General features: G+C 41.7%; 1 protein-coding gene across 1 annotated transcript in view; it reads left to right on the top strand.

Moving 5' to 3' along the window:
- The first annotated feature begins 449 nt into the window (after nt 1-449).
- sfmbt1 (Scm like with four mbt domains 1) overlaps nt 450-11,094 on the top strand; it is a 17,898-nt gene continuing 7,253 nt past the window's right edge. The window contains exons 1-10 of the mRNA XM_035661520.1: nt 450-549; nt 4,808-4,865; nt 4,966-5,060; nt 5,477-5,720; nt 7,105-7,193; nt 7,951-8,203; nt 9,316-9,413; nt 9,594-9,695; nt 10,012-10,171; nt 10,292-10,374. Coding sequence (XP_035517413.1) covers nt 4,841-4,865; nt 4,966-5,060; nt 5,477-5,720; nt 7,105-7,193; nt 7,951-8,203; nt 9,316-9,413; nt 9,594-9,695; nt 10,012-10,171; nt 10,292-10,374 — 1,149 coding nt within the window. The 5' untranslated portion in view covers nt 450-549; nt 4,808-4,840. The remainder of the gene's footprint in view (nt 550-4,807; nt 4,866-4,965; nt 5,061-5,476; nt 5,721-7,104; nt 7,194-7,950; nt 8,204-9,315; nt 9,414-9,593; nt 9,696-10,011; nt 10,172-10,291; nt 10,375-11,094) is intronic.

Here is an 11,094-nt window from a genome sequence, read left to right as displayed (position 1 = left end):
TATGTGCAATTAATTGTATGTCAGCCAATAACTAAGTGTTGATTCCGCTGGGGATGAACCCCCTTTAAAGACTGCTGGGGTTAACCCTCGTGTGCTCGTAAAATGAATACAAACGGGAACCATTCTGCTTTTTTTCCCTTTTGTTTTGCGCGTGTTACAGATGTTGGTCTTGATTCTGGTTGTGTGATATTTTATTGTGTGTGTGAAGATGGAAGTCAGTGTGATGTAGCCGGGCTCAGAGGCATATAGGCGGCAGAACATGCGCAGTGGCCATTTGTGCCATATTGGAATGAGGTCGTGTGGACGAGAACTGCGTCAAGCTAGCGCGACGCTGCCGGAGCGACACCGGAAGTCTCGCGATTTAACCCTCGGCACGGAAAGTCTCGCTGTTGCTTAGGCGACGGCGGCAACTCCCGCTCTTACACGCGTTTTATTTTGAAACGTCCAACCGGGGTTCCCGGTTTTTATTCACGGTAGCTTAACACTGCTGCGAGCGAGCAGGCGGAGAGGAACGGCATCTAAAAACCGACTTGGAAAAACTACTTAGCGGTAAGGGGCGAATTTTGCGACTAAATATTCACATACTGTGTGTTGTTTGTTACAAATCCCTAACGGTGTTTTGTACCGTGGTGGCGCATTCGCCTTTTTTCCCGTCTCTCAAAAAGATGAGTCGGGTTCGGTCGAGTGTAAGCGCCCTTATTGCTCGTCAGCCTGCTCTTATTGCTCAAGCTGTGACGTTCAGTAACTTGACTCGGACACAGGCGATTTTACCATGTGTCCAACGAGTCCCGCACGGTCGTTGTTCATTTAGGACGGCATGTTTATTTATTACACAGCAATTAAATAATTTTCTCAGTCGGTATTTGTGATGTTCTCCTCAGAGTGAAAGTTAGACCGTCGGCGCTGTAGTCTCTCTCTCTCTCTCTCTCCCTCTCTCTCTGCAAAGCCGTTGCGTTAATGGCCCATCTCTGTTTCTGAATGCTGCGGTTAGTCCGTACGAGCAGTGCAACCTTTAAGCTAGTTTCAGTTCGAGGATTGTGTGGACATTTCCAGCGAACTGCCCTCGAACAACTCCGTACATTTATAATGTCGAAGTCTTACATAATGAAGGTTGCACGACCTCAGCCGACGTGTGTTCGCGTGTAGCTCTCAACAAACAAAACAGCCTAAATAAACTCATCTCTTCACCAACGCTGCCCGCCTCAGTACGCTTCCACCAGCTGATGAGCGGGCTGATGCTCGGGACGTTGTCATGTTGTTGTTGTTGTCATGTTGTTGTTGTCATATATATATATATATGTTGCTGTCATTTCCCACGCTGACTTATTGCAACCTTATTTTTTTTCTTCTTCTGGCTCTTAACTTCCCCATTGTGCAACTTGAGTGATCCGCCGGCAGCGTTGTTGCAACTGCAGGCTGTGTGGAGGAAACGTGGATTTGTCCTGTCAGCAGCCCCGTTTGGTTGCAAGTTATAGCTGGTGTAGCAGTGGACAGTAGTAGTGTGAGAGAGCCCGTGGATTTACAATGCGCTGAACAGGCCAGCTCCCATTGCTTGGTCTTCAGTGCGTCCCTTTGTTGACAGCCACAATGTCCGTATTAATGACAGTGAGCCTGTTTTTAAAGTTAGTTGAAACGCATTGGCAGGTGTAAGTCATCCTCTGACAGGAACCTTCACTGGGCTGCACAATCATTTGGTTTCGGTTACTGTTATCAGGAGTTGTATTGAGTGTAAAACTACCTCCGCTGTTATTTACCTCAAGTACAATTAAAAACCCTCATATTTACTTATAGTAGCCTACTGTTGACCCATCAGCCACATGGTTTTGGTTTAATGGTGCCAAGACTTCATTCAGTGATGGTTCTGACCGCGTTAGAGGAGGGGGTGCATGTTATTTCCCAGCATTGAAAACAGCAGAATCTCTCTGCAGAAACAGTGTCCCTGTTAAACAATGTAATCCACAGACTTCACTGTGAACAGTTTTCATTAGAACCAGGGCTGCAACTAAAGATTATTGTCCTTATCGATTCAAATGGCGATCAGTTCCTCAATTAATTGATTAGTGGTTTGGTCCATAAAATCATGAAAAATGCTGATCACTGTTGTCCAAAGCCCCCAGCTCAAAGGTCTTGTTGTGTCCACAATCCAAATATACTCTGTTTACTGCCGTCGAGGACTAAAGAGACACTTTTTCTTTAGAAATGACTCAAAACAAATAATCAGTTATCAAAATAGTTGGCAACTAATTGATTAATCAACTAATCATTGCTGCTCTAATTTCTACCAAAGAAATAGTTCCTATAAAAACAGTTCACACTGAGAATCATTGATTATTTAGAGTTTCACAAATTCCAATCACTTCAGCTGTATTAGGGTGAAGGCAGATATTTCAGAGACTGATACGTCCAAACTGGCACCATGAAACCAAAACTAACTGCGTGGCTCGATAGCACTATAAGTGAGTGAGAAAATATGTTTTTGTGCTTTGGTTGACATTAACCTTTTAGTGACACAAATGAATAACACGCCATGGTATAACACCAGTGCAAATAATAATAATAAAAAGCAAATAAGTGCACCTCTGAAAATGGGTTTATTTATGTTTGAATATAGACACTAACAGGAGGACATACTAATTTTCCGCTACATTAGTTCTTATAATGTAATGTCGTCTACTGGTGATCAGCAGATGACATTAAATAGTGTTTGGGGAAATGTTTCAGCAACTGATTTCATTTTATTGAAAGTTGACTTTGATTTTATTTCCCGGAGAAGCCGTATTGTGTGAGAATGTGTATTTTGTCAGATTGCCTATCCCACCCAGGGTCCTCAGAGGTTCAGGAAGGCCTGTTTAGAAATAGTCAATTGGATGCTAAGTGCTGATAAGAATATGATTCAGTAAGTGCTTGTAAAGAGGATGTAGTGTGGATCTCAGTTCTCTATGAGTGTGTGTGTGTGTGTGTGTGTTTGTGTGGGTGTGTGTTCATCCTTTCTCTTTCAGATTCAGTCAGTCTCGGGTGGTGTAGAAAGATTCAGGCAGACTGCAGCTAGCTGTGGTCCACACACAGACCACTTACACTGCGTATGAAACAGGGGAAGTTGCATTTCTTCCTGTCTGCCCGTACGAGCAGAGGCCGTGCTATTCTACAAAGTTAAGTGCTGTAGAAACCTGACAGCTCGTATTTTGAACTATCAAGTGATATTTCTCTGCTGTGTTGTAATCGATGTACATCTTAGAGGTGATAAACAGACACTGTTTTATTCTTTTTGAGAATGGCTGATTCAGTTTGGTCTTGTTTGAATTGCATCAGAAATCATCACAAACATAGAACAGCCATGAAATCGATTGCAGAACAAGGCCCCAGGAGTTTGTAGGTAGACATATACAGAACAGAATCAACTTAAAATCCCACCATAAACTCTTAAATGATCTAATATGTAAGCTCAGCATCAGGTGTCAAGATGCAGCTTAAACTTTCTACTCCACTGCTCTTTTTTTTCCTCCACTCTTATGTTTGGAGAGTGACCCCCAGGGACAATAAGGCCCTCTGGCGTGTATGTATGCGTCGCAGGGAGGGGGAGAAAGACAGAGGGAGTCTGGGGCAGGGTCGCGGGTGAAAGGTGGCGTTGATCCCGGCGGAGCACGGGGGTCGCGGTGGCAGTCCGGCCGTCGGGAGGGGGTGGTTTCTGGTGCTCGCCCTGGTTTTAATAGAGACGTCAGATGTGACAAAGACGGGCCTGACAGGCCGGCTGAATGGAGCTGCCGTGACAGAGCAGCTATCCTCCGCATCCCATACACCGCTCTCTCCACTGTCGTCACGCCCCGCGCTCCCCTCTTTCTTATTCATGCCATCTCTCTTGTTGTATTAACATATTTCATCTGCTTGTCACAATGCTGCGGGTCTGTCTGATGTGTCAAAGCTTGATGTGTGTGTCCACATTCGTGTCAAGGCACTGTTTTGAAATCTTCACATCGGGGCAGGAAAAGGTACACCATCATCCAAAAGGGGCTTCTTAAGTAGTGGTGGAGCTGGAGATTAGCATAGTTTAATATATTTCCCGCCGATCACATACCATCTGGTGTGTTATGGAGGTGGTAGCCTGTGCCACCCCAAATGAATGACAAATGTGCAGCATGTCATTTGAGATTTTATTCACCACTTATTGTGTTTTTGTATTGATTTAAATCAGATAGAGGCACTTGAATGTTGATGTAGAAATTTAACCAAGGATTTGGTATCTTTACAACTCCATTATCAAGGCCTTGGAGTGGCTGAAAAAATGCAAACAAATGCAAAATAGTTTCATTTTGGCCTTGAAGCAGTGTTTGTAAATTAAGTCTGTTGAATTTCGTCTGCAGCTTGACCAAAAGTTCCTTCTCCGCTATATTAATGTGTTTGAATGTTGACTGATAATGTTTTTATCATCTGTAGCTGTTGGCTGATAGATGTGTCTTAGGTGGTGTACTGTAGTTATGGCAGCCGGATGAAGGTGGCTGTTTCACACTTTTTTGGTAACTTTCTGCTGATACAGTTTGGCTTGTGAACTGCTGAGCGGGCCGTTACACGCCAGTGGCATCACCCGTCTCATTATTAATCATATAGTTGTCGAAAACAGTAGCAGGTTCAGATTTTACTGAGTACTGTTGAGACGTCGGATGGTGATTTGATTAAACCCGGGCACAGCATAGTGTGCTGCAGATAGACTGCGAGGAAGGCGGCTCAGCGAGACATTTTCACTTCTATGTTTTGGACCAGCACTCATTCATTTACCCTCGCAGGATAATAATCCTCTTCTGTTTCTCCACAGAGTTGCTAGTCTTGGCCTTGAGGGGGCACCAGCATGAGTCAGGAGTCACTGGAGTCTGGTAAGAACTACTCTGTGAACAGCTGCGTGAAATGAGTAAGATAATATGTTTTGGAGAGCAGGTTGGAAAAATGTGTTTTGTGTGTGTGTGTGTGTTCCAGATGGAGACTCTGCCCAGGATGTGTCTGACTTTAACTGGGATGACTTCCTGGAGGAGACTGGAGCCGTGTCTGTGCCCCATCATGCCTTCAAACATGTGGGTGCTGACAACCTTCACAGATAACACAGATCAGCTAAGCTTGTACCAGCTATACATAATCAATTGCTAAATTACTTTTACCTTTTCTTATTTGTTACTAAGTTTTAAGTAACTGCTCTTTAGTTTCAAACTAAATCTGAAGGCATGACTCAGATCTATGGAATGAGTCAGCTAGTAAAGCCCCGAGTAATGTGATTAGAAGCATCCAGTCGTAAAGCATAAACACAGAAGTAACTAACAAAGCTTCTATAGATAACAGTTTTAACATGTGATACTTAGCTGCAAACTGGAAGAAAAAAGCCAATAATAGCATAGATTAAAAGTTCTCCTCTCCTCTTGTCTTTGTGCACTAAGTTGTTTTTTGTGTGCCAATCAAGTTAATGATTCCATCCGTTCTTCTGTCCTCGTCTCAGGTGGACCAGGGCCTGCAGACAGGACTGACTCCAGGCATGAAGCTGGAGGTGTGTGTGCGCTCAGAAGCTGACAGTCCTTACTGGGTGGCCAACATCATCACCACGTGTGGCCAGCTGCTGCTGCTGCGCTACGAGGGATACCAGGATGATCGGCGTGCCGACTTCTGGTGTGACATCATGACGGCAGACCTCCACCCGCTGGGCTGGAGCCGCCAGCATGGGAAGACCATGAAGGCCCCTGAGGGTGAGGCATGGGTGGTCTTGGCATGGTGTTCTGATAAAGGTGTAGTGGATGTTGTAATCTGCCTATGGACACTAAAAAAGTAACATAGACTGATAAAAACAAAAGTTGGTCTGGTGCCAAATATAATTTTTTGTTTTTGTAAATCAAATTCTCTTACTATCAGTTTTATTGATAAATTGCAGATGTTGTGTAACTTTAGTTTGATACACATTTAGTGCTTCCACTTTACTTTTGGGGGCATTTTTTTCTTTTTCCGTGAGTGCTTCAAGGACAGGCTCTGCCACCAATTTTTTTGTACCATGTACTCAGAATGCTATTTAGTGGTGGAGCTTGAACTAAGTAATTGCACTTTTGTTCAGTGTAGCAAGGAGTAATGAATATTTCTGCTGCCACAGTTGTCTCAGATAAAACGCTTGTGTCTAATGTTCTAGCTTCACGAGGAATAGTTTTGTGGGGAAAATGGTAAAAAGCTTTGCAGTTTTTGATTCAACGTTCTGAAGCAATTACACAGTTTTTCTTCTGTTTATTTTCGATTAATGCTACCTAATTAGCACTTTGACACCTATATTTGTTAACTTGTTAAAACAAAGAAATAATCTAAAAGCAAAATACAAAATACTATAATAGATTTAATAATGTGTTATTTTTTTATTAGGGCCATACTAAGCCTAAACTAAAATATATATATATATATATATATTATTTTTTTTTTTTTTTTTTTTTTTTTTTTTTTTTTTTTGTTGGAAATTTACAAGAAATAGTCATAATATTACGAATAAAGTCATAATATTACGATAAAGTCATAATTACGAGAATGAAAGTTCATAATATTAGGTCTGCGAGAATAAAGTCATAACATTACGAGGATTGAAAGTTGGAACATTACGAGAATAAGTCATAGATAATTAGGCGAGAATATAAGTCAATTAACTGTTTATACGACGAATGATCAATACGTTAGTTTAACTGTTGACTGGTACGGTACGACTGAGACAAACAGCAGCTGCTGGGCTTCAGGCTGAGGCTGATGTTGGTTGAGCTGCTCTTTTTATTTTTTTTTTTTATATTTTTTTTTTTTTTTTTTTTTTTTTTTTTTTTTTCTGTATTATTAATAAAAATTATTCTCGTAATATATCAACTTTATTCTCATAATAATTATGACTTTAATTCTCGTAAATTGTAATTTCCCAAAAAATAAAATATATTTTTTTCTTAGTCTGGCCCTAATACTCCGTCGTAATTTGTCAAATAATTCCAGTAGTTATTTTACAGTTGATGTGATTTAGGGTGACAGACAGAGTAGTGTTTGTGTGATCCTGAGCCCACCTAGTTGGTTGGTAAATTAAAAAAAAAACTGTCTGTGTGTGTGTATGATCCACCTCAGGTGTGCGTGAGAAGCACCAGGACTGGGAAGCTCTGCTGGAAAAGGCCTTGGCCGAGGAGTGCAGTGCGCCTGCCAGCCTGCTGGAATTGGTAAGGCAGGGGAACGGAGCAGCTGTCCTTCTCCTCCTCACACCCACAATGGGGTGTCTCAAGTCTCTGTGGCAAGAACAATCTCCTGCATCAGTACTGATTTATTTAATTTGACAACTTTAAAAAACACATGAAGCAGTAAAAAAAAACAGTTGAGGTTGTCATAATAAAGTCAGACTTTCCTCATTACTGTTCAAGTGGTGAAGCAAGTTCAGTAAATACAACTGACATTAGAAAAACACCCTGTTGACAGTTTATACCCTCAGGTGATCAGAATCGCCAATTGTGACTCTGCATTGTTGAGACACACACACACACACGCTGTGGAACTGTTATGTTTTGTTTTACTGTCATTTGCTACTTGTAGCTTATATAGTGTTGACTTCTTTCCAAGCACCAAGTGGGTTTGTTATGCCCATTTGAAATGGCAAAAATACAGTTCACACTGAAGGTGCCCATTGGAATTGTCAACTTGAACTAAAGTCCCAAGTCTAGAAAAAACAAGGCTCTGAGCTTTTGTTTACAGCACCAAGTCTGTGCTGCTGAAAGCAAATGCAGTGTAGGAACAGCCTGTGAAATTCTTTAGAGCCATTAGTTAGCTTTCAGTGACTGTGCTTCAGTTCTGCCACTTAGTCATGCAGTTCATTCTCTCCCAGTACAAATTCCTATCCTTGCCTAGGCGTGTGTTCATTTGTGTTTGTGTAAATGTGTGTGCTATCAGCTTCTCATTTACCACCCTTCTCCACCTCCCCCGCAGCCACAGCGCGGAAGAGACCCGGTGGAGCTTCTGTGTGCAGGCTGCTACGTGGAGCTCCAGGACAGCGTCGACCTGGGGCTGGCCTGGGCTGCCGAGGTAGAGGAGAATGTCGGAGGAAGGCTGAAGCTGCGCCTGGTAGGCACTGAGGGCCTCCCAGACACACCTGCAACCCTCTGGCTCTTTTATCTCCACCCACGCCTCCACCCACCAGGCTGGGCTAAAGAGCATGGCTGCACCCTCAGGCCTCCCTCAGGTCAGTGGCTCTGACACGGGTCAGATTTTTATATTTAGACACCAAAAATAAAGGGAAAATGATCTCTAGATTTCACTGTTTACTGCCAAAGCATGCATGAGTAATAGTTTCTGATGGAAGGACACATGAAGAATTCACAGGGCAATCATCAACTGGGTGGATGCATGGCCAGTTATTTTAAATAATCCTATGATAGAATCACTGCATCAGATCTAATGTTTTATTATCATACTATCTCATGTTTATTACCTACTTACGTTCAATCATTTCTATGTCATGTTTCTTTATTTGTCTCATTATGTGAGTTATATTAACATTTTGCAATACTTTGACAAGTGCATTGTGATGAATTACAAGTAACTAATATCCAAAATGTGATGGTATCCCACTAGACCTTGAAATAGATTTTCCATGCAGGGTTAGATTGATCCTTGTTTTCAGGGCTGCTAATGCTCCTTAAGTGAATAAAGTTTGTTAATATGCAAGGTGTAAGAAAAACTGGAGGCTATATCTATTTCCTGACAAAGCTGATCTTCCTTCTGGTACAACTACAGCTGAAGACTTATTGATATTTAATGCCAGGCTTGTATTGCTAGGATTGTACCTGGATACTGTGCTTTTGCAAGTTAATAGAATGTAGTGAGCAGTAGTGGTGCATTAAGCTGATCACAATCATATATTTTAGCTTTTCATGAAAGAATATGGAAGATGTGATGCTTTTATATATGTAATGAAAGGTAAGTTCAGCCTTATTAATTGTGCAAGTCATTTTCTGTATAAGGCTGTCGGGAACCCAGCGTCTTGTGATAAGACATTAATGTGTTTTGTAGTTGAAAAAAAGTTTTTTGTTTAGTTTTGGTTTTAGTTTTTGTCTGCTTGTATAATTAATTGTGGCAAGCTGTTTGGGGGTCCAGCACAAAGAAAAAGCTGACACACAGAAGTCCAGGCATATAGGTTTTGTTATTCAAATAAGGAACCGCATAGAGAAAAATTGAATCAGTACGTTTTACCTTTTCATTAAACATTTCTTTTATAATCAAATTATATGCCAGTCATCTGGAAGTCAGGTTTAGTTCTTCAGCGGCTGATTTGTTTGTATTTGTTTGCTTCAGACCTGTTGGCCCTGCGGACAGAGGAAGAGTGGGAGGAGGTGAGACAGAGGATCAGTGAGCTGCCTCAGGATGAAGCTCTGACTGCAGAGTTCAGTAAGGTACTGCCAACTGTGCTCCTATTTGTTCTAACTGACCCAAACATATCACTCAGATTTGAGATTTGATTATTAAGCAATGAGCAAAGATTTGTGACCTTCTCCTCCCAACTGGGTGCTGAAACATTTCTAAGAGCTGAGGTTTTGGAAATGACTCTACGTGTGTGTGTGTGTGTGTCTCAGGATCAGCCTGCCATTGCTCCTCATTGTTTCAAGGAAGGAATGAAACTGGAGGCTGTTGACCCTGCTGCTCCTATTTCCATCAGGCCTGCCACTGTCACCAAGGTAACAGACTTTCCTATCAAATCTGTCTCTCCTATGCTGCATTGTTTCACTCCTGTTTGCTGTTTATTGGCAATAGTTGTTTATGCGTAATATTTTTATAACCACACTGTCTTTAATTAGTTAATTCTGTAGCTAGAAAATGATAACCGCAGAGTCTTAAAAGACCTCAAATGTGGTTGAAACGATATCTTTTTGAACTCACAATGTTTCTATTTAATCACACGGTCTAGTAGATCTCCTTTAATTTATATAAGTCTGACTCGGTGAATAGCTGTCAATTAAGAATGTCCCTCTATAACCTCCTCTCCACAACCAGGTGTTCAATGAGCAGTACTTTCTGGTGAAGATGGACGACCTATGTGGTATTGATGAGTCAGAGAGTGCCGGGAGGTCCTTTCTGTGTCACAGAGACAGTCCAGGGATCTTCCCTGCTCAGTGGAGCCTCAAAAATGGGGTCCCTCTCAGCCCCCCACCAGGTCTGCACTATCTGATGTTGTCCCTTTATTTTATCAGTTACCAGTGATACCAGAACTTAAGGAATGACAGTGAATAGATCACTCATGCTTTCTTTCTGTCCTTTCTTTTATCATGTACAGGATACCAGGGTCCAGACTTTGACTGGGCAGATTACCTGAAACAGTGTGAGGCCGAGGCAGCTCCTCAGCCTTGCTTCCCAACTGTAAGTCAAGCTGCGTTTTACCCATTTTTTACAAGAAGGTCACACTGGTCAGTCTTCAGTGTAAAGTTTAGTGTCATGTCCAGCGACTTATGTAAAAACCCACCACCAGATGCTGGTGAGACCCACACTTGTAACATTGGTCATTCAGTGAAAGTGTCAATGTGAAATTGGTTATTAACCGGCGCCCAGCGCATCATGTGCTCTCCATCGGTCATTGTAGCAATCAGGATTAAATGTGAAATTTGTTGTAGGTTAATATTATTATATTGCTTTCATACGAAGGCTGCATGATGTCTTTGCTATAATGCAGTGCCCCTGCATCAATGAATAACATTTTTATAGCCATTGGCAAGCTGCCAGCGCTAAAGCCTTCTTACTACTTGGGTTGCATTATACAAGCAACAATTAAGGCTACTGAAGAGATCTTTTTTATGGAAATGAAATAAACTCTTAACTGTATACAGGTTCAGTTTTTGTGTGATTTAATCCCATAGAGAGCAGTAAGACTGATATTATATTAAAAAAAAAATGGGTAAAATCTCATATGACAGGAGACGATACGTAAAAAACATTTATAACAGCATCGGGATAGCAAAATATACAATCTATTGTCTCAAAGTATAGCATCTACAAAGCTGCAAACCACCGACAATGACTATGCTTACATGGCCTGCCTGTAGAGAATACAGCATATAGCAGTGAAATCTGAGCCATGTTCAA

Source organism: Morone saxatilis, unplaced genomic scaffold, assembly GCF_004916995.1.
Source record: "Morone saxatilis isolate NCDOM2014 unplaced genomic scaffold, NCSU_SB_2.0 Contig18, whole genome shotgun sequence".
Lineage (NCBI taxonomy): Eukaryota > Metazoa > Chordata > Actinopteri > Moronidae > Morone > Morone saxatilis.
This window is presented reverse-complemented; position numbering and strand designations above follow the sequence as displayed.